Source organism: Panthera onca, chromosome C2, assembly GCF_046562875.1.
Source record: "Panthera onca isolate mPanOnc1 chromosome C2, mPanOnc1 haplotype 2, whole genome shotgun sequence".
Classification (NCBI taxonomy): Eukaryota; Metazoa; Chordata; class Mammalia; order Carnivora; family Felidae; genus Panthera; species Panthera onca.
This window is the reverse complement of record NC_138347.1, coordinates 126,795,042-126,823,033: the sequence shown is the minus strand read 5'-3', so window position 1 is coordinate 126,823,033 and position 27,992 is coordinate 126,795,042. Positions and strand designations below refer to the sequence as shown.

At 33.2% G+C, this 27,992-nt stretch overlaps 1 protein-coding gene across 3 annotated transcripts in view; it reads right to left on the bottom strand.

Annotated features, from left to right (window-relative positions):
- STAG1 (STAG1 cohesin complex component) overlaps window positions 1-27,992 on the bottom strand; it is a 401,929-nt gene that overhangs the window by 45,101 nt on the left and 328,836 nt on the right. For all 3 annotated transcript variants that reach the window (XM_060638731.3, XM_078432318.2, XM_060638735.3), the window contains 3 exons: window positions 27,680-27,750; window positions 25,820-25,907; window positions 7,739-7,819 (listed from right to left, as the gene is read on the bottom strand). In XM_060638731.3, the coding sequence (XP_060494714.1) occupies window positions 7,739-7,819; window positions 25,820-25,907; window positions 27,680-27,750 (240 nt within the window). The remainder of the gene's footprint in view (window positions 1-7,738; window positions 7,820-25,819; window positions 25,908-27,679; window positions 27,751-27,992) is intronic.

Sequence of the window (27,992 nt, the reverse complement as noted above, 5' to 3'; positions counted from 1 at the left end):
AGCCTGTAAAGAATTTGGTGATCAGTGTTCATGACAAAAAAGGGGCACAAGACTAGTTACCCAGAAAAGACAAATAGGGTTATTGACAAACAAGACCATGGGGTTACCTTACGCAGCCAGGGATTGGCAAACTTTTTGTGTAAAGGGTCAGATAGTAATATTTTAGGCTCCATCAGCCATACAGTGTCTGTTCCAACCACTTAACTCTGACACTTAATATAAAAGCAGCCCTATATAGCACATAAATTATTGAGCATGCTGTGTTCTATTAAAACTTTATTATAAAAACAGGGGACAGGCCACATTTGGCCCATGGCCTGTAGTATGTCCTGTCTGTACTGGGCTATAAAGCTCTTTGAAGTATAAACTGTGTTATGTTTACCTGTATTTAGCACCCTTACTAACACATAGTGAGGCTCATTATTTTTCAGCCCAATAAGTGATTATTCACATTAAATATGATAAAAACAAATGAAACTATATTCATTCACTTGGGATATATCAGTGAGCAAGAGACATAGTAAAAAGTGTCACCACTGTAGTGGGGTACACACTATGTTTAAAACTGCTTTCGTATGTTTCAACCCCATGTTTAAAAACCCTTTAAAACCGCTTTTTTGTATGAACAGCTGCTACTAGCTTCTCTTTTGGGGGATGGGGACAGGGTGTGCCCCTTCTGTGAATACACAGTAAATTAACTACTGAATATTTAACCCCCAAATGTAATACCTAGTTTTCAGTGTTGTTGCTGTTCTTGGTAATTTGAATCCCCACCTGCTGACTCTTGCCATTGCCTCAGATTAATCCATTTATGATGCAGGTACCCTTAAACTGCCTACTGTAGTTCCAAAACATCTTCTGACTTCCTTCCTATAGTGTACCAAGATGAAGGAAGCTAAAGGAGGAATCAGAGGGGCAGGGGAAAAGTAGCGACTGTTAGGACCAAAGTGAGAGACCTGAATTCCCAAATCATTCCAAGATACAGATGGAGAACAAACAACTACCATGTTCTTTCTCTACACTAGCTACTGAGCATGTTTACCCACTTCCACAGCCTCAGATAATAGTTCATTTAGCACCCATTCTTGGTTGTGAAAGGGGAGACTAGGAAAGCATAGACAAGGACTCAGTTTAATGCCATCAAAACAAAGTTATTGTTTGCTGAAACACTTTTTTCAATTCAATCTTCCCAACAACCATATCCAACAGTGATCGATCACATACCCATTAGGAAACTCAGGTTCAAAGGTGAAGTAACTTGCTTATCTTTGCCACAGGAGGTAAAAAATGGCACCAAAATTCAAACTTACATTTAACTCCAAAGATAATGCTCCGACACAAAAAATTCTGGAAATATACCTTATTTACAAAGTAGGAGCTTCTTATATATATATGAATTGGGTATGTGACAAGAAATCATATAACAAATACCTAGAAATTTTAGAATGGCTGCTGGAAAAAACATTTGAAAAACAAAAAACCTATTGTAGGAAGGAAAAGGCATTATGATATCAGAGGATATTAAGTAGAATATAAAACACACATTTCCTTTCTATTCTAAATGGACAGAGGAAAGTAAACTTCTTTTATCACTTATTCTGGTGAGGCAAATCTCCAATCTCTGTACAAGAAAGTGGGAAATGTTATGTTTTATTTAAACATTCTTAAAACTGCTTTAGACCTCAAATAAGCTCCATTAAAACATACTTTTACATTATAATAACTGTTACTTAGAACAGATCTTCTCAGTCCTGGCTTACTACTTATATGAAAGGCATTATATATGTTAAGGAGTTTCAGTGTTTATAAATTAGGTGCTTTAAAGACCACTGTCCCCGTGTAAGTAGAAACAGCACCTGACTGGACAAGCTAGTAAAGCTTGAGGAAGACTTACATGGTCTTTCCCCACCAGACAGCAATGTTCAAAACTGGAGGCCCAGGAGGAATAGGGTTGCAAACAGCATGTAATTCTTAATGGAATGTTAGAATCATGGCTTGTAAGTTCTTTTCTAAGTTGAACATATTTACTTCTGATTTCAGAGATTTTTAGAATGTTATATAACATTTTGGAGAAGTTTGGAATCTGGTATAAACAGTCATCTACTTCAGTATTCCAGACTTTTTATTTTTCCTTCAGAGAACATTCTGAGAGCTGAACAAGAAAAGGGTATTAAACAAGATCTGGATCCTTTTCCCCTAACTTTCCTAGACCAGCCATGAGGCACCTGAGATAGGACTTAATATTAATAGAAACACAACTATCAAAGAATGACTATGAAGTCTTGGAACAATCAAAAGGAAAGGCTTTAAATTAACTAGATACTTACTGAGGATGGAATTCTCATGAAATAAAAGGTAAGGGTTAAAGATTTAAGAAGAAAAGAATGAAGTAAAATGGTTATATGCTACTAAAAATTTGTTCCTAGAGAGACAACTATTACTTCCCATTCTTGGCCCCATTCCTTCCCCATACAAAGCAGTTAACTCTGCAGATGGAGAGGTATTTTATGATTCTAGGAATCTGGAGCAAGGTCCCAAGTAAGCTCTCTTATTTTTGTTATTTTAAAGGACTAGGAAGGGAAAAGAAAGAGGTGTAGAAAGCCGCCTGTAGATTTTTACACATTTTAAGACTATTTCTAGTACATTTCTAAAAATGTATGTTTGTATAAAGAATAGCAAGGTTAAACATGTCTCCTCACTGAGCTTGGCCATCTTCAGGTCCCACCTTCACCCTAACTCTTCCCTTCCCTTACCTCTGTTTGGAGGTAAACAAGTTGGACTCTGCAGAGGAGACTCTTCAGTCAAGAAGGTAATGGAGGAATAAATTTTGCAGCTAAATACCTCAAAAATAATGTGACTTACAGTTACCTAAGGGAAGCTGATTTTCTTTAACTTAAAAGATTAGGGAATAGGGCCAGGGTCCAAAAGGCAGGGATGTCTGCCCCAGGCCCTGTCTACCACTGTCTTAGGAACATGCAGGGTAAGGGAGAGAGCTACAAATTTAAGATTAGAGAGAGTAGGACAGCTCCTCCCAGGAGGGAAAAAAATACTTAGGATAAATTCTAGATCCCCAGGCCAAAAAAGGCAATAGGGGCATTATATTAGCCCTAACTCTTATTTACCTGGCTCTTTAAATGTCTTTGTATATGTCCAGAAGGAGCTGAAGGAAGAAGGATGTTTTCTGTTAGAGAAGAGAAACTGAAGGCTGCTTCTACAGGACCAGCACTAGGGGGCACCGGAGCAAAGTATACTGAGCATGACCTGTGTGACTGCCAAAGAGCTTCAACTCTGGAAATTAGGGGAACAGAGGAAATACCCATTGGTGAAACCCAATGCACTTCCAGTTCAAATAAAGATCTAATCCTGTTCTTGATATAGTCTTCTCACATACTTTATTTTATAAAAGTGTTCACTGTTGTGTTGAATTTAAACTTCAAATATAACTACCATTCATAAATTTCTGAATGACCATGTTCATGACAACAGAAAAGAAAAATAAATTTTAGAAAGTACTCTCTGAAAGGCAATTTGGCAATATAAATCAAGCCTTAAAAGTATGTACCATCTTTGACCCAGCAGTTCCATTTCTAAGAATACAATACAGGATGAAACAATGTAAAACACAGAACAAACTTTTGTACCAGAATGTCCATCATGGCATTAATTTTATTTCTTAACATGCTTAAACAACCTAAATATCCAAGAGATAAGAGTGGTGAAATAAATCATGGAAGAGCTATACAATGGACTATCGTGCATACATTAAATATATTATCTATAAACACTTAATAACTGAAGGAAATGTTGACTGTAGAGGAGACACAAAATTTTGGAAACTGCAAACACATTATGATTTCAATAAGACTGAAATATGTTAGAAAAAGTATTGAAGGAAAATACACCAAAATATCAACAGTGGTTATCCATAGGTGGTAAGATTCAGAAATTTTATTTATATATTTTTTACAATGAACAAGTACTCCAATAATAGAGGCCAAATTTATGAAAACCTTTCTGCTTTATATTATACACCAAACACTAATAAACAATTTATTAATCAAAAACAAGTTGACCTCATAACTGTATACTTAAACTGTAACCCACTGGGCATTACAAACTGAGGCATTTAAAATCACAGTCACTTCTCATTTAAATGTATCCTCTTCAGGGATACAGAATGATGAAAAGTGGCTATATAACATAACTTCAGTATCCAACTGATTAACACACATTGTTAGCTTGTGTTCAGCAAGTAGTCAACCAAAGTGTCCTTAGAAAACTTGTTTAACAATAACAACGACAACAACAAAACTCTCTAGAACTAGTTGTATTAAAATCTTAATAACGGAAGAATTTAAAAAGTGCTAACAGAAGAACTACTCGATTGAGATTCAAAAGAATTGTGCTCTAACTTTCCGATCTTAGTCAAGTCCCAATGTTTCTAAGTATCAGGTTCCTTACCAGTACAATGGGGTTATCATAACATCCACTTTAGAATTATTAGGAAGACATAATTAAAGCATTTAATTCAAGCGATTTACAAAATCACTTGATGTAAAACATCAACAAATATTAACAGCAATGTCCTCTTCTAGGCCTTATCTACAACAGGTTCCATCAAATCACTTCCAAACTTCCTTATAGCTTTAATATCACATTTATAAACAATAGAATAATGTTGCTACAACAAATAAGATACAGGACACATTAGGCATTTTTCTAGTATTCATCCAAGTTTAACAACTCTGTGAGTTATATATGATAAGTCAAAACGTAAGATTCGGATGGAGAATCAAGATGTTTTTGTACTAGTAGTTTTTGAAAGTTGTTGTGATAAAATTATCACTGTTAGATATCATCAATAAAAACAATCCCTCAAACAGTATCAAAAGGTATAAAGCAAAAAGTAAATTTATCTCCTTATGCCTGCCCCCAAAGAATTTCTATTTCCTAGAGCCAATCACTGTTGAGATTCTTACATATCTACCCAGACATCTGCAGTTAAGGAAGTTATTAACCTTAGCAGATTGAAGAATTTTAGAGCTAGAAAAAATTGGCCCAATATAACTTTCAATTTTATAAATAAGTAACCTGACACACGTACGTGATTATTTTAGTTGTTAATATCTGGAACGCAATTCACAATAGATAAAATGCTATGACATAAATTACTGGTTTTAAAATTATCCAAGTGATTTGCCTCAAGGTTATTTATACAACAAGCTAATGATGTGGCTGGAACTACAGTTAGGAAGCTGATAACAAATGCGATAGTAATAATATATATTAAATGCATACAAAGCTTACGTTTTTAAAGTTTCAAAGATCTTAAAGTTTCAAAGATATTCTACATCATACAGCGGATTAGAAAGTTTGGCAATTCATGAACTAGTTATTACTATGCATAAAAATCAATACAACTGTTTTATAAGGAGAAATCTTAGCAATGAGAGACTTTTAAAGTTTGTGTTTTGAAGATTCACGCTTTTCAAGATTATCACTTAGAGAATTACTTTTAAATTATAGATATAAACAACACACAACGATTAATTACTGAATACACTTTGGTTAAAAAAAAACCAACAACTTCAAAATGAGAAGAAATAATGTGAGAGAGACACTTAAAGTAAGGAGAATTTCATATATGATATGAATGCACACAAGACTATAAACAGAAATCAACTGAATAATAAAGCACCTAAAAGATCCTGCAGCATTCTTTCTAGCATAAAGAAAATCAGTGTTGACCACAAAAGCTGCATTGCCACTGTGGCAATGACAACTACAAAATCTGTATTATGACTAATGACAAAAAATGAAGATATCTTTTATTAGAAGAATGTGTGAGAAATTAAACAGAAAGGTAAGGAATCTCAAAATAATTCTACCGTAACAGGATTTAAAAAAACAGAAAACATTCAAAGAAGTGGGTTCAAGAATAAGTCTCACTCCAATTATGGAATATAGTTATAAAAGAACAAAATTGAAATTAAACTTAATAGAGGAATTAACCATTAATTATGCTAAATTTTTAACAAGTATATATTCCAATTTACTTAAATACAAGTATCAATATCCAGCCAAATTATAAAGAGCTCAGATAACCTAAATAATCTAAGTGGAAAAAAACTGAATGCCAAAATCAGATGGAAAAATCAAAGTAAAAATTAAGTAATTGTGTGTAATATACACACTCTTGCTATCAAATTTTAACTTACATATATTCAAGCTCCTTTAATTTTGCCATATTAAAGAACATTTCAAAGACATGAAAATGTAATACACCTTTAAATGACTTTTGTTACTAACAAAAGGTTAACTCTGATTTTTGCTTTTTAAGACTAACATTGTCAATAAAATAGAAAAATGAGGCAGCTAACCAATATATTACTGTTGTTCTAACTGAAAATAAATAAAACCCCAAGTATTTTCTAAAGGCAGAAAAATCCTCAAATTATTAACAGGAAAGAAAAGAATGCTCCATATCAAGTTGTTGGTTCTATGATGTATTATTAGCCTTCTTTACTGGTTGAATAGCACCTGTTTTATTAAGAGGAGGATATGTAAACATAATATTTTTATTTGGTTCTTTATCAAGTATTTGTTTTTACACCTATGTTCAAGCCTTTCTCATTTCATGAGACAACTGAAATATATTTATATTTGTATCAGACAGTTCTAATATATAAATAGTATTTTTTTGGTCTGATTCTCTTCATGGTTCTGTTCATGGTTCTGTTCATGGTTTCTCATTTTCTTTTTAGTTGAGTAGTCTTTACTATAAGCTCATTTTTCTTTAAATTTTCTTTGCCTCTTAGAGACAAATTCCTTCAAAAAGGAATTACATTTGATTCTATTAGGTGCTTGAAGATATCACTACCACAAATATTTTAAATCAAAATCTTAATTTGCTTTAAAAAATTTTTTTTAATGGAGCACTGAAGTAGTATGAATTTAGGGTGGGAACCTATATGAAAACTCGCTCATGGTTATCAACTTTCATGAAAGACGTATTTTCTCCCATTTAATCAATGACAAATTTTAAGACAGGCTATTTTCCTTACATCCCCCCATGAATGGAGCTGGTGTGGGCTTATTTCTAATTTATCCTTGTGTGGGAAGTAGCTCTTTAGGATCCCAAGTTTATCAGGGAGATGTGCTACCCATTAGATATTCCACCTTGGAAGGGCCTTGGGATTTGTCTAGATTAGACAATATCCTCAAGGTTAACTAGGCTTTAGGCTCTGATTTGATTCTCTTAGATCCTAGTTTCATTTTAATCTCTGATTTGTACTTCCTTTATTTCGAATGGCCATGCATAGATTAAAATTTTAAAAAATTTATCTAACAATTTGTTTTTAACAAGAATGTTGTTTAGTTTGGGCCCCAAGGTGCCATAATTCAATAACTAAGAGCTACACAGTATTACCTTCAATATTTTTCTTTTAAATAGCATGCCATTTATCAGAGCTCTTGTGGTTTCCACTACAATTATTCCTTATAAGACTTTTAACTTGGTGTATCTATACAACTCTGCATCTATTGAAGAACTGGTTATCTTCCAAAGAGGTAAAATATACTTACTCATAGGATAAAGCAAAATTGATAACAATAATTATATATTTTATTAAAAATTATAATTTATTACAACTGGTAACAATAAATTATTAAATAATGATTTAAACAAGGTTATTTTGTTTTAGTAATAACCCTTCTGCCTTCAGAAACTCTTACTTACTTTGGAAGGAGAACCATCAGTAATTTTCACCAACTGCCAAAGAATCGAGTAATGGGAACACTGCAGTGCCTGTACGACTATCTGTATCAAATAAAAAAATTCAAACAAATGAGACATAATTTATGTTTGTACAGTATTAACAATGTTTATCATAGTTTTTTTCTTATAATAAGGTTTCAAGTCCAAATTTTTGTAGAATTAATGGAATGTGTAAAATAATATTTGGTTAAAAAAAAGACCAACATATCAATCTAGAGAATAAAGATATAACATGTCTTGATAAATATGGACCCAAATAACACTATGTTTTAAACAAAAATCTACTGTTATGAATAGTTTGCACAGATTTTTAAAGGGAGACTGAAGAAATAAGTTTTATCCAAATTTTATAATGATTACTTTTGTTTTAAAGCATTTTTACTATGAAATAGAACACTTATACAGAAATGTACATAAAACATTTAATAACTTAATATAAAGAAAGTTATCTATGTAACCACCACCCAGATCAAGAAACAGAACATTGTCAGCAATTTCTCCCAATATTTTTCTTCCCTCTAAGGAAGGCTAATAGTCATTTTGACTTATCAGGCAGTCAGTACATTTTATCTACCTAAGTCTCCATCTCTAAATACTGAGTTTATTATGTCTAGTTGTGAATATTATATAAATGGAATCATGTAATATGTATTACTTTGATTCTGATTTCTTTCATTTTAACATTTACAGTTAGGATTCATACACATTGCTGCATATAGCTATAGTTCATTATTTCTTTATACTATATTTAGAATATCCTATTTATTCATTCATTCCATTGTTGCTGAGCTTTTACAGTGCTTATAGTTTGAGGCCATCATGAATAATGCTGCTATGAACATTCTTATTCTATGTCTCCTGGTACCCATATATGCATTTGTCTAGCTAAGAGGTTCTTGAAGTTTTTAGTTCTCAGGACCTTTCTACACTCTTAAAAATTACTAAAAAATTCCTTTCAAAGAAACCTAAATTGCTTTTGTTTATGTGAATTATATAACAGATTTATCATATTAGAAATTATAAGTAATGTTTCAAATACATATTAATTCATTTAAAAATTAATAGAGGTGCCTGGGTGTCCCAGTTTGTTATGTCTGACTCTTGTTACCGGCTCAGGTCATGATCCCACAGTCTGTGAGTTCAAGTCCATGTTGGGCTCTGCACTGATGGCATGCAGTCTGCTTGGCATTTGGTCTCTCCTTCCCTCTGCCCCTCCCCCACTTATGTGCTCTCTGTCTCTCTTGCTCTCAAAATAAATAAGTAAACTTAAAAAAATTAAAATGAACAAATTATATAATAAAGAATACATATTTCTGAAAAAGCACTAAATTTTCTAAAATGAAAATCATTTAGTGGGAAGAATGGCACTGTTTCACAGTTTTGCAAATCTCTTTAATGTCCAGCTCAATAGAAAACAGGGTTTCAAATCTGCTTCTGCATTTTATTAAAATATGCTGTTTTGATTGAAGTATGTGAAGAAATTCCAGTGTCACAGATTGCTGGAAAAAGAATTACATTTTAGTAGTCTTTATAGATAAATGTGGATATTCTTTGACATGACACCAATACTTCAATGTACATTTGTGAGATTATAAAAGCAAATAATATCTTCCTCTTATCATAAAAATAGTTTGATCTCAAAGACCTGTCCTGGAAACTAACAGGGTTCTCCAAACTATACCTTGAGGGCCACTGTTGTACGAATAGGATTGCTGGATTATATAGTGTGTGCATGTTTAACTTTATGGTAGATAGTACCAAGAGTACTATCTTAATGTAGTATTAACTTACATTTCTCTAAATACTAATGGACATAGGCACATTTTCATTTTCTATTGGCACTGAATTCTTGTTCTATGAAATATCTGTCCCTATTTTCAGAGACAAATAACAGAATTTAGGAAGATAAAACTGGTTAAGAATCATAACTATAGAATAATTTCATTTTGGATAGGCCTTTTACTACATTTTTGTTTGAATACATGATATATTTTTATTGCAATAAAGCATTATCTAATAATATATTCCATCATTATAGTATCTCTATTATCTTCCCCACTTGATAAAGTAAAAATTATAAGAAGAGATATATGTAGATAATAAATCAAAATAGAAATCAGTAAGTAGAATGTGAAGAAAGTGGTTAAAATTTTAGCTGGTTTGAACTTCAAAAATTTTAGGATCCAGATCACATAAGCAAAACATATCTCCAATACACCTATTCACCACTGAAAATAACTCATCAGAATTAGAGAGATAAGTAGTGCTGCCTTTGATGTAACATCAATAAGATGATGTCAGGATCTTATCAAACATAGTAATAATTAAATGACTGACTCATGTCAGAAACAAGACTACTGAAACACTGTCAAGTTATGAACATTTAATGCTAAAGAAATCACCTCATTATACTCAGGAAATGCTCAATATGCGTACATGTACTGGTTGAGACATACTGTGATAACCTCTAATTTAGAATACAGGTACACTGGTAATGTGATTTGTGTGGAAGGAAAAGAGAATATTAAAAAAATTCTTATTTGAAACAACCTGAATTGTTAAACTACCGGAAAAGTAATATACAAATAACATTATCAGTAGGAAATTAAGATACAGAAAAAAGTAATGTTGAAGAATAGTTTAATTTTACCATTTCTCCTAATCATCACAAATATAATTTCCTTTCCTTCTACATTTCTATTGACCTATATACTAGGAAGTTATGCAAACTGTTCCAAAGTTTTGCAGAAGTATCTTAGAAATGGTTATGAGGGAAGCAGACACTTGGCCACTCCAATATCTATTTCAAATACAGCATCCCCATTTTATTGTTTCATATGTCAGTATTCATCATGAGTTTACTTCAAAAAGGCTCTATTGCATTATTTTAAAATAAAAAGCTCACTTTCACTGACTAGGAAGCATTCTGTCTTCTCACAGGTATAATTATATAACAATATACCTGATCCCATTTCAAAAGAAAATTTAGAATGCTTTCTTCCTGGCTTTACATCATTATCCTCCATACTAGTGATGTTATACTAACTTGTCCAGACATCATTTATTCAGCAACTTAATTTTTCTGTAGTAGAGACAGATGAAACAAGAAGGACAAACAACAAAAAACAGAAAAAGCCAAAAGAGATTGTTTTAACTGGTGAGGACCACAGTCCTCCCTTTCCTTGACTCCCTGGAGAGGGTCTTCCAATAATACATCAAGTATAGGGCTGATGACAAAGAATTTCTTCCAAACCTACCCCTCTGGCCTCCTGTTTCCAAGAGCTAACACTGTTCCTGGGAGAACACAGTAATGTATACTGCACACTTCTGGGCAAAAGTAGTAAAGAAGCAGGAGTGCCTATTCTATCTTCTACTCTCCTATCTGCTAGCAGGATACCAATGACCCAGGAGACCTTGGGTCCTTGAATGACTGGGTGGTGCAGTGACACCCCACTTCCCTTAATTGCATTTTATAAGAGTGAGAATAAATTTCTATTGTGTTAAGCCACTGAGATATTGAGATTAATCTATTATAGCAGTTAGCATTACCATAATCAACATAAAATTATTTATTAGCCCTTTTCCTTAATAATTACTTTTACCTATTTAAAGGAACCACAGCTCTTTATCTTTGATTAACAGATTGAATTAATGAGAATCAATCAACTTCTGGCTAATGATAGCACATATCCTAAAGATGAACTGTAGGATTATATGTAAATAAAGAAAGGTGGTGGGGAGGTGCCTGCGTGACTCAGCTAGTTAAGTGTCCAACTCTTGGTTTTTGCTCAGGTCATGATCTCATGGTTTGTGGGTTTGAGCCCCATGTCAGATTCTGTGCTGACAGTGCAGAGCCTGCTTGGGATTCCCTCTTTCCCTCTCTGCCCCTTCCCTGCTTTCTCTAAGTAAATTATTTAAAAAAATAATTAAAAAATGAAGACTAAATGACAAGCTCCTAGAATGTTTATGTTTTGAAAAACTGAATTTTTATGGAAAATACAATATGACTATAGAATAAGAAAAATGATTATGCATACGTAATATATACATGTGTAGATATATATTAACTACATGCACAGGGCATGTTTAAAATACTGAAAATCCACATAATGACTGTGGGATAAATTGGGGTTGTTTCACTTTTCTGTTTGCAAGAGACTTTAAGGGGTTGGAGGATCAATTTTTTTAGTGGCTACATGCATGACACGAGAGTAAATTCAACCTCATACTAGTCTGCTTTTCATATCCAATACTGGTTTTTCTACCATATTCAGAGTAGGTTAACATGCGTGACAATATCCCCTTAAAAAAAAGTCTTTAGATGCAAATTGATAATCAACATGGCTTTACCAAGAAGAATGTAAGGCTGGCAAATAAGCACATGAAAAGATGTTTAACATCATTAGCATTAAGGAAATGTACATTAATTAAAAGCACAATGAGATACCACTACATACCTACAAGGAGGGCTAAAGTAAAAACTAATCAAGCGCTGCTAAGGATGCGGAACAAATGGGACTTTCGCGTTGCTGGAAGGAATGCAGAATGGTGCAGACACTGGAAAATGGTGTGGCAGTTTCTAATAAGGTCAAACACACACTGATACCCTAATACCTACAACTATGCTCTTGGGCATTCACTTTAGAGAAGTGAAAACTTATGTTCATATAAAAAGCTGTACACATATGTTCACTTTAGTTGTGACAGCGAAAAGATGGAAACAACCCAAATGCCTTTCAACAGGTGAATGAATAAAACAAACGGCTGTATCCACACAATGGAGTAGAATCGAACCAACGATTAATTAAAAAATGAACCAACTATTGATTCAAACAATTTGGATTAATCTCAAAGGCATTATGGTCAGTGAAGACATTATGCTCAATGAAAGATTTTATGTTCTAAAGGGTTACAACACTTTATGATTTCATTTATTTGGAAACCTTAAAAAGACAAATCCATAGTGATGGAAAACAGAGCAGTGGTTTGCAGGAGTTGTAGGTAGGGCAAGCATCTAATTATAAAGGGATCGAATGAAGAAAAAAATAGATATGTGATATCCCTTGTGATGGTGATTATATAAATCTATGCACATGTTAAAATTCATAACTTTACATAAAAGAAAAAAAGGTCAGTTTTACCATATAATAATTAAAAATAATAGTCAATATGGCAAAGAGTTTGCAGTAATAATTTTCTTGAGAAAATGCTAACAAAAGCAAAAACATTAAGGCAAGTCATAGTGATAAGTAACAAATAATTCTTTAATAGAGAAGAAAGATTCCTAAGTTCTACATGTGCTTTGAGAATGAAGAATCATCCCATTCATTGTATTACCAGTGGCCGTAGTATACTATACATTAAAAAAAAAAAATCATCGTAAGAGTAAAAAAGAGTTAAAAATACAAATAGTAAAAGATTAACTTCTGCAACTAAGAAATTAAAAGACTTCTCAAGGAATGGATTACACACCAGGCTAATGCATATTAATCCTTGACAGTTTTGGACCCTGGAATTCTGCTGTCAAGCTTTCTCATAAGTTCCAAGTAGTATTTAAAACAAGGAAGAGTGGGGCGCCTGGGTGGCTCGGTCGGTTAAGCATCCGACTTCGGCTCAGGTCATGATCTCGTGGTCCGTGAGTTCGAGCCCCGCGTGGGGCTCTGTGCTGACAGCTCAGAGCCTGGAGCCTGTTTCAGATTCTGTGTCTCTCTCTCTCTGACCCTCCCCCGTTCATGCTCTGTCTCTCTTTGTCTCAAAAATAAATAAACGTTAAAAAAAATTTTTTTAAAACAAGGAAGAGTATGAAGAAAAATGTGATATGTCAATGATAAGGTCCAGTGTGGAATATTATAATCTCTTTTAGTGAGATTTCTTCATAGTGATCTCCAAAAGAGGGTTTGGCATATAGTGAAAAGGACACTGCCAAGGCATTCACATCATACAACCTTAGGCCTACTCTTAAACAGTTCATGTGTACTAGCCTTTTCTTCCGAAACAATGTAGGTTTTAACATCAAAAAAGATCTTGCCACTTTTCATGTCATTGATCAGCTTGAAAGATCCAATTAGCAATTTCTGCTACTGACCTTGAAATTCTCTAGTAATACAAGCAAACAATTGTCCAAACAACATATACAACATCTCAACCATTCCTAAATCATTAAGAAACCATAACATAATACTTAGTGGAGACAGAATTTTGGTCCACATAAAATGGTGAAAGTAGGGAACATTCATAATTCCAAGAGAAGAATAGTCACTTAAAAACATATTCAAAGTAAAATGAATAATTTATGCAAATAGATTCCAAACATTTTTTTTTTAAGTTTATTTATTTTGAGAGAAAGAGAAAGTGCAAGTGGGGCGGGGGCAGAGAGAAAGAGAGACAGAATCCCTCTTTTTGTGGGATTTGATCTCATGAACCATGAGATCATGACCTGAGCTGAAACCAAGAGTCAGATGCTTAACCGAATGAGCCACACAGGTGCCCCCCCTAAACATTATAAAAAATAACACTATTAAAACACAAGAAAAAAAAGAAGTGAATATTTAAATGACTTAGAAACGTGTGGGAAGGCTTTCCAAGTAAGACATCAAACAAAAAACTGATAATTCTGATTATGTAAAGAATATTTATATACCAGACAACAAGATATAATAAAATTAAAAATTCCCATTGGTAAATTACTGCAACAAATGACATAAGCTTAAGAACATTAATATAAAGAACTTAAAAAGTAAAATGAAACTGGAGATCTGCCATACAACATTGTACCTATAGTTAACAATAGTGTACTAGAGACTTAAAAATTTGTTGAGAGTAGACTTCATGTTATGTGTTTTTTACTATAAAAACAAAAAAAAAATAAAATTAACACAACAAAAAGATGGGGAAACATAAAGAAAGGTTATTTAAGAGAGGCATATAAAAACTAATCAGAGATACAATTGTATGGCATTTTAAAACTGTAGTCTGAAAAATAAGAGCTCTGTTTTTCTAACAGATGTTTTACTCAGTATCCAAGTCTTCTGCTAGACTAGGAGCTTAAAACAAATATATTACCTGATCTTAGAGAATAATCTAGATGGAAAATAAGTTTCAACTGTAACAATTTAGTACCTGGTTTGACTAAGTGTACACATGCAGGGTCAGGTGTTAAGGGGCAAGAAGAAGGACTCCTGTCTTAGCCAGGAAGAGTAATATGGTTAGGAAAAACTTTCTAGAGAAGCAGAAGTGTATATACTAAATCTTTAAAGAAAGATGTAAGATTTAACCTGGCAACAAAGGGACAATGTAAGTTGAAGAAAAAGCAATTTCAAAAAAAAAGCCTCACCAATAAACTGTGAACAGTCTGATACAGAGTAAATATAAGCATATACTGAGGCTAGATCAGCAAAAACCAAATCACAAAGGGCCTTATAAAAGAGTGACTATATATCCTGGTTTATGCCTACGTCTTGGAATAATTATTAACAGTACTCCTTTTCACTTTCAAAAGTACACTTGTTTGTGGACAACAACATGGTCACCTCAGTATGACAAAAAAATCTGGGTGTTATCCTAAGAATGCTAGGTAATGCACAGATAGTAACATGTTCATATCTGAACAGAAGAGTAACATGATCAGGTGTTTCAAAAATATCCCATTTGCAAGAACAAAGAAAAGTGCTTCCATTTGTTCTTTGTTAAGATATTTTAATGTAATATTTGATACTTCAAAATAGTTGTATTATAAAGCATAATAATAAAATTAACCTATGAACAGACTACCAAATTTAAGAACTACTATGATATCAATAATTTGGTATCCATCTATGATCTCTTCCCCTATTCCTTAAGACTGGCAAACCATTCTACTAAATTTCATATATATCATGTCCTGGCTCTTAAAAAAATAGTTTTATCACATATACATATCATTGGAAAATACACTGTTTGATTTTTCTAGTTTTTGAACTTTTAAAACATGGTATAACACTATATGTTGTCTTCTAAGAGAGCAGATGTACTTCACTCTAGCCATGCTTCTGAAGGATCTATGAAGATTAAAAAATAGAAATTTTCATGTTGCACCCCTGAAGATTTAGAGTCAACAAAAACAGTCCAATAATCGTTTTAAACAACTAATTTTAATTTAAATAATATCGGCAGCCATTATATATAACTTTGCTAGAGAGCTGAAAAATAAGAATGAAGGTTATATCAAACTTTTCTACCTAAGGCTCTTGGTTCTGAAATTTCCACCATGTGATAAATGTTTTCTTTTGTTCTTATGGTTGCATTTTGGTCCGGGGCTTTCTAAACTTCAAAATATACATTGGTCAGGCTTTGAAATGGACTTCATTAAGTATGAGCAATAATTACTCTTATTTTTGTCCTTGTGCATTAAAAAAATCAAGATATAATTTATATACAAAAATATTTTACTGTTTTCAACATACAGTTCTGCAGTTTTGACAAATGTATCATCAGGTAGTCATCAAAACAATCAAGAAATAGAACAGTTCATCATCCTTCAAATTCCCCCATACTCTTCTGTAGTCAGCTCCCTGCACCATTCTGGATTTCTGTTTTCTGACTCTGTAAGTTTTGCTTCTTCCAAAATGTATAATAAAATTGTACAGCACATAGCTTTGTGCATCTGGTTTCTTTGACTCTGTATGTTACTGAGACTCATCCATGTTGTTGCATGACAGTGGTTCAGTGATACCTTCCATTTTATTGCTGAGAAGTATTCTACTGTATGGATGATAATATAATTTGTTTTTATACCTTCACCACTTGATGGACATTTGAGTTGTTTGCAGTTTGGGGCAATTATGAATACAGCTGCTATACACATTCCAGTATAGGTTTTTATGTGAAAAAAAAGTTTTTATGTGAAAACTTAAGTTTTCATTTCTCTTGGATAAATACTCAGGAGATAGACTGCTGGGCCAGATGGTAAGTGTGTATTTAACTTTATAAGAAATTGCCAAATTGCTTTCTGAAGTGAATGTACCATTGTGCATTCCTGCCAGCAACATACAAGTTCCACTGCTTTCTAAATCTCATCATGCTTTTAATCTGCATTTCTCTAATGACTAATGAGATAAGCTGCTTTTCATGTGTTTGTCATCTATCTTCTATGGTGAATTATCTGTTGTTTTTACCACTGAATTTTGAGAGATCTTTATCATTTTGAGTACAAGTGTTATCAGATATGTGATTTGTAAATATCTTTTGGTCTTATATGCTTGTATTTTCAATTCTCTTAACACTATCTTTCAAGAGCAGAAGTGCTTAATTTTGCTGAATGTGTTATTTTTGAAATTTTTAAATTATGGATCATGCTTCTGATGTTGTATGTAAGAAATCTTTGATTAACTTAAAGGTCACAAAGATTTTCTCCTGTGTGTACTTTCAGATGTTTTATACTTACAGGTGGTGCATTTAGTTTTATGGTCTAAAGGTCTATTTTGAGTTAATTTTGTAGATGGTATGAAGTGTGAACTGAGATTCTTTTTTCTCCCCATATATATATACGTGTGTGTGTGTGTGTATATATATATATATATACATATATATATATATATATATTCATTTTAGAACCATTTGTTAAAAAGGTTATCCCTTCTCCAAAGAAATGCCCTAGCACCTCTGTCAAAAATCAACTTACCACATATATGTGAATGTATTTCTGGATTCTCTATACTGCTCCTTTGTTTTTTTAAAAAAAAATTTTTTTTTTTAACGTTTATTTATTTTTGAGATAGAGAGACAGACAGAGCATGAATGGGGGAGGAGCAGAGAGAGAGGGAGACACAGAATTGGAAGCAGGCTCCAGGCTCTGAGCCATCAGCCCAGAGCCCGATGCGGGGCTCGAACTCACGGACCGCGAGATCATGAGATCGTGACCTGAGCTGAAGTCGGACGCTCAACCGACTGAGCCACCCAGGCGCCCCTATACTGCTCCTTTGATCTACGTCTAGCCTTTCTTCAGTACCACACTGTCAAAGTTACTGTTTAGTCTTTAAGGTAGTGTGAATATTCTACCTTTGTTCTTTTTAAAAATTATTTTGCCCTTCAATATAATTTTTTTTAACATTTATTTATTAATGAGAGACAGAGAGACACAGAGCGTGAGCAGGGGACAGGTAAAGAGAGGGGAGACATAGAATCCGAAGTAGGCTCCGGGCTCTGAGCCGTCAGCACAGAGCCCAATGCGGGGCTACAACTCACAAACTGTGAGATCATGACCTGAGCCGAAGTCGGTCGCTTAACCAACTGAGCCACCCAGGCACCCCTACCCTTCAATATAAATTGTATGAATCAAGTTGTCAGTTTCTACAAAAAATCCTGCAGAGATTTTAAATGGAATTGTGTTAGTCAACCTAAGATCAGTTTGGGGAAAAGTGACATCTTAACAATATTAAGTCTTCTAATTCATGAACATGATATAATCTTCATTTATTAAAATCTTTGATTTCTTTCATTAGTGTTTTGTAGTTTTCAGCATACAGATCTTGCACACATTTTGTTGATTTATGCCAAAGTTATTTCATGTTTTTTGGTGCTATTATAAACCGTACATAGTTTTTAATTTTTTTTTAGTGTTTATTTATTTTTGACAAAGAGAGACAGAGCATGAGCGGGGGAGGGGCAGGGAGAGGGAGACAGAATCTGAAGCAGGCTCCAGACTCTGAGCTGTTAGCACAGAGCCCGACACAGGGCTCGAACTCACAGACTGCGAGATCATGACCTGAGCCTAAGTTGGACACTCAGCTGACTGAGCCACCCAGGCGCCCCTAAACCGTACATAGTTTTCAAATGTCAATTTTGAATTATTCATTACTCAACAACAGATTTTTAAATTTAAAAAGCAATTGATGTACATAGTGAAATATCCAACAGTATAATGGTATACAATTCAAACTAAGTTTCTTGAACACTACAGATCTCTAGTTTTCCATTAAGAAAGCCATTGTTCAACAGTTCCTTATGTATCATCCCAGATACAATCTGTCAATTAACAGGTGTCTGTATATTGAAATCTTATCACCTCTTTAAATTTATATAACCATTATACTCCTTGCCTTTTTCATTAAATTTTCTCACATAGAATATTTAACATAAATAATATTAACATTTTAAAATTTACAGTGACATAGCACTGCATAGAATCAAAACTATCCTACCAAAGCTAACTGGTTCTCTCCTGATCAAAATTTAGATTATTTCAAGTTGTAATTTTTTATAAGTAATGCTACGATGAACATCTTTGTACCTACGTCTTTCTACACATCTCCAAGTATATATCTGTAGTCTAAATTCCTAAATTATAAATGTCAATCAAGGGTATATCTGCTTTTAATTTTGATAAGAATTTGACAAGTAACTTTCTAAAGTGATTACACCAAATTAGTCTACAATGGTATTTGAAAGTATGTGAGTATTTAAAAACAAAAAATAAAACATCCAACAACTCCATAAGGTTTTCTGATACATACATACAGTTGAGAATTACTAGAACAGAGCCTAGATTAGAAAAAGGTTAAAACTAAGGTTACTAAGACAAAATAGGTAACTACTACTGTGATTCACAAGAGAAAATATGAAGGATTAAACTAAGAAAATGATAGTAGGGCTAAAACAATGGTGGCAAAAGAGATATTGAGGAGGTAGAATTTTTTAAAAGATAAAAATCTCTTGAGATTAAGGATGCTTCTAATATTCCCTCCCTTAGGATCTGACACTCAAACACATTTTTGATCAATAATAAAAAGGTAGGTGGTAATCTGGATGTATGTGGGGGTGGTAGCCAAATTTTGATATAACATGCCCAAGGAATAGTCAGAAGTGAGTAACTGAAATAATTTCTAAGTTCAGTCAAGGAAAAAAGTGTGTAGTCTTCTAAGGAACATATCAGCATTCTTCTAAAGACAGTATGACTGCATTATTTACACAGAAAGTCATAATCTATCCAACAGCAATAATGTTACTGAAGTTAAACTCAACCTATGTTCATTCTAAAGAAATGTGTTGATTACGAGTTCACGATGATCAAGTACAAGCATTTAATCTCTCCCCACAATTCCCACTGAAAAAATACAAAAGATGTTTAGACAAAATAAAAAGATTAAAAAAAAAAAAGTTTGACATGGGGCAAACATCAGAAGGGATGGGATAGCAAACAGCAGTAGCAAATTAGTAGCAAGAAATGTGAAGAGACACTGAAAAGAATTTCAAAGCTTCGTTTGAGTGGATATGCAACAGCTATGTAACATTAGGCAAGTTATTTAGTATCTCGATGTTTCAGTTTCATCATCAATAAAAATAGTAAAGGCATACATATCCTATAGGGTTGTCATAAGGCTTAAACAAATGTATACATGTAAAGACTTAAAATATTACTATATGTGAAAAGTACAAAAAAAAATTTCTATTATTGATGCCTTGAGAAGCCCAGAGTTAGTGACCTGTGATTATAATCCCTTCCTCTTTATGGGTTTACTCTCACTATCTTGTTATATAGCAAATATTTACCAAAACAATTCACAAATGTTCTCTATTGGCTTTCAGTTTGTAGGATCCATTCAGACAATTCTGGCAACTATATATTAAAGCAGAAGTTTAATATTTTATTTTTGATAGATGTTATCTAAAACAAGGTATAAACTTACAAGGACACCAACAGGCAATAGGCATAAAATCACAAAACAAAATAGGGAGAATTTAAATATTTCTTGCCTTTATTTTACAAAAAATTATATGAAGAAATACTACAAATTGGGGCACCTGGGTAGCTCAGTCAGTTAAGTATCCAACTACTGACTTCGACTCAGGTCATGATCTCACTCCTCGTGGGATTGAGCCCTGCGTCAGGTTCTGCGCGGTCAGTAGAGCCTGCTTGGGATTCTCTTTCCCTCTCTTCTCTCTGCCCTTTCCCTGCTGGTGTTCTCTCTCTCAAAATAAATAAACTTAAAAAAAAAAAAAAAAAGAAAAGAAATACTACAATAAATTCTGAAATGTGGATTGTTTACTGTGTTATAGAACTGTAATAATTTTTAATACTTTTTGTAGGTTAAAAACTCATTAGAATAGGGGAGGACACAAACAGATGCCAGATGCCATACTCTTGCTCCAAAGTGTTCAAAAAAATATTTAAAAGCACACAGGAGGAGGAGGTCTCAAAGCAACTCCCTCTGTCTAATTCTACAACAATTTGAACACCAAAATAAATTAACAATAGAACTCAATTTTAACCAGCTGGACAGAATAGGAATAAAGTAGTAATCCACGAGTCTATATGAATTTTAAAAAATGAATAAATGAACGAAGAAGGGCAAGTTCTTCTTTATAGCAGAGGGCCAACAAATAAATGACATAAATAAATGACATAAATAAATGATGGAAAGTCACTATTTACTTCATTTGTGACCATGAGAGAAATAAATGACTGAGGCAAGAATCATAAATGGATGCTAACACTATATCAAAGTTTGATAAGAAACAGGAATATTCTTAAGAAATCTTTCCACATTAAAAAAGAAAATGGAAACTCTACACAGGACAGACTTGGCAGAGCCTACCTTATTAAAGTGATCAAAATTAATATCACAATAGGAAACAAAATGACATCATGTGCCTCCTGATGTGATACACTGAGGGCAGAATATCATTTATTGTAGCATTCTACCGAGAATGCATTATATGAATGAATCTAAACATGTAGATTAGACAAAACTAAGTTGAGGAGATTCTTTTATTATTTTTTTAAATATTTATTAACTTGAGACAGGGAGAGTGTGTGTAAGCCAGGGAGAAGGACAGAGGAAGAGAGAGACTCTTAAGCCCCGAAGTGGGGTTTGATCTCACGACCCTGAGATCACAACCTGAGCCAAAAACCAAGAGTCGGACGCTCAACCAACTGAGCCACCCAGTCACCCCAGTTGAGTACATTCTATAAAATAATTAGCCTGTATCTTCAAAGTGTCAATGTCATGAAACACAAAGAACAAGAAAGCATTCCAGATTAAAAGTACCAAAAAAAAAAAAAAAAAAAAAAAAAAAGACATTAAAAACTGGATGCAATGTATTATTATTGCTTGAATTCTGGGCTGGGGGAAAACTGCTATGAAGAATATCATTAGGGGTGTCTGGAGGCTCATCGTTTGGGCTTCTGAGTTTGGCTTAGGTCATGGTCTCACAGCTTGTGAGTTCAAGCTCCGCGTTGGGCTCTGTGCTGATAACTCAGAGCCTGGAGCCTACTTCAGATTCTGTGTCTCCCTCTCTCTCTCCCCCTACCCTGCTTGTGCACTGTCTCCCTCTCTCTCAAAAATAAAATAAAACATTAAAAAAGAATATTACTGTGTTACATATGCATATTTATATGAAAATAAAATATATAATATATATAGAGAGAAAGTGAGAAAGCTTGCGAGTATGCAACTGTGGAAAACTTGAGACAATAGATGAATCAGATGAAGGAAATAAGAGTTTATTTTTCTATGTAACTCTTCTATAATTTGAGTTAAAAGATTATTATAAATAGGTAAATTCTTCTAAACTTCAGTCTTACATATTCTAAACCTGTAATAGTTAAAACAGTATTGGCATGAGAAAAGAGATCAGTGGAAGAGGAAAGAAAAAAAAAATAACTCAGAAGACTAGGAAACTTCTAGTTAAAACGGTTACCATGGAAAACAAACAGTCAAGCATATGGACAATACAATTACCCAAAACTGCTAGACGATTAATTTTAAATTATCTTCAGAATATTAAGCATAACTAAAGGTAAGCAATCACAAACATTCTGGTAGTTATTTGTTATCTTTACTCAAAAAGGGTATTTTCTCTGAATTTTAAAGTACAGAGTGGCAATCTACAAAAGTGAGCCTGTATGGTCTTATGAAGAACTGGTTGAATTCTGTATACTTTCCAGATTTTCAATTGTAGGTATCTAAAGACATGTTTCTAAGAGCTGCTGACTGCTAAATAGTTTCTATTGCTAAAACAAACAAGAGCACAATCTAGTAGTGATGCACTAAAACTTCATATACATGATTAAAGTTTTAAGGACATGTCTAACGACACAAATAGAAATATATTCCATGATTGTGGATTGGAAGAACCAATATTGTTAAAATGTCCATACTACCCAAAGCAAACTACAGATTCAATGCAATCCTTATCAAAATACCGACAGCATTTTTCACAGATCTAGAAAAAACAATCCTAAAATTGTGACAGAAGATCCTGAACAGCCAAAACAATCTTGAAAAAAAAAAAGAACAAAACTGAAGGGATGACAATCCCAGATTTTGACATAAACTACAAAGTTGTAGTAATCAAAGCAGTACGGTCCTGGCACAAAAACAGACATATAGATTAGTGGAACAGAAGGGAGAGCACCAAAATAAACCCATGATTTTATGGTCAATTAATCTTTACAAAGGAGGCAAGAATATGCAATGGGAAAAAGTCTCTTCAACAAATGGTGCTGGGGAAACTGGACAACATGCAAAAGAAAGAGGCTGGGACCATTTTCTTTCACCATACCCAAAAATAAACTCAAATGGATTAAAGATCCAAATGTGAGACCTGAAACCATAAAAATCCTAGAAGAGAGAACAGGCAGTAATTTCACTGACGTCAGCCACAGCAACATTTTTTTAGACAGGTTTCCTGAGGCAAGGGAAAGAAAAGCAAAAATAAACTATTGAGACTGTATCAAAATAAAAAGCTTCTACACAGCGAAGAAAACAATCAAGAAAACTAAAAGACAACCTATGGAATGGGAGAAGATATTTGCAAATGACATATCTGATAAAGAAAGGGTTAGTATCCAAAATGTATGAAGAACTTACACAACTCAACACCACAAAAACAAATAATACAATTAAAAAATGGGAAGAAGACAGAAACAGACATTTCTCCAAAGGAAACACACAGATGACCAACAGACACATGAAAAGATTCTCATCATCACTTATCACTAGGGAAATGCAAATCAAAACTTCAATGAAATATCACCTCACACTTGTTAGAATGGTTAAAATCAAACAGGAAACAACAAGTGCAAACATGGATGTAAAGAAAAAGAAACATCTGTGCACTGCTGGTGGGAATGCAAACTGGTGCAGCATTCCTCAAAAAAATAAAAATGATCCAGTAATTCTCCTACTGGGTATTTACCCAAAGAATACAAAAATACTAATTTGAAATATTTGCACCCCTATGTTTACTGCAGCATTATTTACAATAGTCAAATTATGGAAGCAGCCCAAGCATCCATCAACTAAATAAATGGATAAAGAAGATGTGGTATGTATGTATGCATGTATATGCATGTGTGTTTATACACACACACACACACACACACACACACACACACACAGACACACACACACACACACACACACACACACACACACACACACACCAGTGGAATATTATGGGTCATAAATAAGAATGAAATCTTGACATTTGCAACAGCATGGATGGAATGAGAAGATGTAATACTAAGGGAAATAAGTCAGTCAGAAAAAGACAAATACTACATGATTTCACTCATAAGTGGAATTTAAGAAACAAAACACAGAAACACAAAACAAAAAAAGAGACAAATCAAAAAACCGACTCTTCACCTTAGAGAACAAACTGATGGTTCCCAGAGGGGAGGTGAGTGGGGGGATGGGTGAAGGAGGTGAAGGGGATTAAGAGTACACTTTTGATGAGCATTGAGTAATATACAGAACTGTCAAATCACTATATTGTACACCTGAAACTAATATAACACTCTGTTAACTATACTTGAATTAAAAAAAAGAAAGTATGTGTTAAGAGTAACAAAGTATAAGCAAATGTCACATGTATGTGTTCTCTTACTCTAAGAAATTAAAAATGGAAGAAATAAGAAAATAAGTAAGAGAAAACCAAGATAATCAAAGAAGACAACCAAAGAAGTCACAAGTCAGTTCTACGACAATAAATGATGGTATAGTGAATTAAAAATAAATTTTGACATAATTATAATCCCCAGATGAAACAGAGATGTGCTATTCTCATTATCTTCTTGAGGAAAATGAGGAAACCAAAACAAGGAATACCTCAACTCTATCCCTTTCAACTTTAAAGAACAGCTTGAGAATATAAACAGACAATGAGAAAGTATACTTCTGTGATTAACTTTTAATATGAAATCATAATTGTTATACCTGCTGAAATTCTTACTGCTTTAGTATTTAAGCATTCATTACCAAATGGAAATACATGAGACCACCCCTAAACACCACCTATACTTCACTATTGGTTGATATTTTGGTCTAATGAATGAGTATATGCAGTATACAAAAGAACTCTTAATTCTTACAACAGATTGTTATTGCTAAGTAACAATAACTATATGTAATTGTCAATTAAAATTAACTACATTACATGTAACCATTAACAACTGTAATAACTGTAACTGTTAATTAACAATTAACAACTTAATTCTCATATAGAATTGACTATTTTAAGTGTCTTTCAGACGAGAGAAATTTGGTGAATTCCTGCCCTTTCCATTCCAACTTACATATGAAGGCAAAAAGGTCTAAAATCTAAATAGAGGCTCCAAGTTTACTTAACTATGGTTCTACTATAAAAAGTAAGCCGTACTCAGGCTTACCATTATCAATATCTAGAACAGTACCTACAATATAGCCATAATTAGGAATTTTCATCAAACTGAATCAAGTTTTGAAGTTACTACTATGGAAATTAATGGGATTTTTCCTAAAAGAACAATAATGTTTACTTTAGTATTAAATTTTTAAAATACATTATAAAAAAGTTTCTCTACTTTTTTCTGTTCAAACCTGAAGATATATTACACCTACCAGTAACATCCAATCATGAACACCTACCAGTAATATTCAATTACTATAGCAATAATTCTCAAAAGAGGCATCTGCATTTAAGGATTATACTTTCTATGTAAGGCTTTTAATAATCCTGTGTGATCTCAGAGAAGCTTCATCTTCTAAAATGGACAAAGAAGGAATATCAACAAACTCCTACCTGTTCTGGCATAGCTCCATGTTCAATTCCAGTCTTCAATAATCTGTAGCAATTACCAAATAGATCCCATTTTGTGAGATCATGAGCACTAAAATAAACAAAAATGCATTAACTTTATTCTAGAGTAGAAGAAAATTGAAATCTGAACTCAGTTTGAGTAGGCAGAAGTATAAACTAACTGCATTTTCTTATAGAATCAAAAAAGATGGATAAAAAATGTTCAAGTACTCAGAAAGAAAGGAAGAAGTAAAGAGGATGGAAGTAGAGAAAAAAGGACGGAAGGAAAGAAAAAGGAAGAAAAAGGGAAAAGGGAAAGAGGGACAAGGACGATGAAGGGGGAGAGGAGACAAAATATGTAAGCTGATATTAGGAATTAATTAAAAGAAACTAATTAACAATAAAAATTCGCACCTTTCAATGAAGGTTACTACTACATAGTCAACCTAAGCTTGTATTCCATTTCATTCTTCCTAGTATATTTTAAAACACATTTTAACAAATACATTCATAATTTCAAAACATAAAAATACATATGTATTTTTTTTAAATTTTTTTTTTAATGTTTATTTATTTTTGAGACAGAGAGAGACAGAGCATGAACGGGGGATGGTCAGAGAGAGGGAGACACAGAATCTGAAACAGGCTCCAGGCTCTGAGCTGTCAGCACAGAGCCCGACGCAGGGCTTGAACTCACTGACTGCGAGATCATGACCTGAGCCGAAGTGGGCCGCTTAACCGACTGAGCCACCCAGGCTCCCCCATATGTATTTTTAAAAGACATTTGTATTCATAAAATAGAGATAAAGAAAGACAGAAATAGGGGAAAGGAAATATGGCAAAGCTCGAAATTTAGTGTGGCTATAGGCTTCTTAATTGAAATAATGCTGACATTTTATTTTCTCATGAGTTCTACTAAAAATAGATCAGTGAATGTTAACTTTCATTTTGAAATGTCAAAATATTTTTTAAAATAGGAGTTTTGACATTAGTTGTCAATTTTTATTTTGAAATGTCAAAATATTTTTTAAACTAAGAGTTTATTTCTCCATAGAAGTCTAAAAAATGTACTTGTGTAAAAAGAAAATCTAAAAGTCTTAGATTTTAGACATTGCTTTTGAAATCTGAAGTGTTCATTAATGTAAGGGCTACACTTAAACATTCTTTAGACAACAAAGATCTTTATTTTCCTTTCTTTATGGAGCAAACACACTTCATTAACAAGGGACATGTAAATTACAATTTGAAAATGACACTTAGATGAACTTTCATGGCTTCCTCCCAAATTTTTTTCTTATTAAGATTTCTAAAAGCTATCAATTGAAAATTATACCTATAAAACTCTACCTAGCTTATGGGGCGCCTGGGTGGCTCAGTTGGTTAAGTGTCCGACTTCGGCTCAGGTCATAATCTCAAGGTTTAGGAGTTTGAGCTCCATATTGGGCTCTGGGCTGACAGCTCAGAGCCTGCAGCCTGCTTCAGATTCTGTGTCTCTGTCTCTCTCTCTGCCCCTCCCTCACTCATGCTCTGTCTCTGTCTTTCAAAAATGAATATTAAAAAATTAAAAAAAAAAACCTCTAGCTTATAGAGTAAGCCCATCTAATGTGTTAATAATATTGATTAACAAACTTTTACAGTGTACAGTGTACATTTGTTACACTTGAATGATAAATCTTACTCCTTAAATAATCAAATAATAAAAACCAATAATTTATAGAGAGAAAATCTGAATAGTAGAAAAATCATAACATCTCTATATTTGTCTAAAATTTTCCATTGTTATACAGATGTCAAATATTATCAAAACAGTCTATTTTACGTTGGCTAATATGTTATTAACTAAATCTAAATAAAATGACGTACTTATGAAAAGAGGTTAACCGCTTTAATGTAGAAAGAACATTGTAAATATCATCATCATCAGCTTCTTCTCCCTATAAATAAAAAAAAGACATCACTTCATTACCATAACTTTACTTACCCTCAAATTCACACGAAAGTCTGTTAATGCTTACTGCCTAAAAGAATTCTTTTTTATTATATAAAGAGTACATATTCACTGTTGGTAAAAAACAAGGTACAAATAAGCAAAAAAATAAAAAATAACAGCCATAATTGTAATACCCAGAGATAACCATTTTTTGCATTTTAAACAATGTCATAAATGTTAACTTTG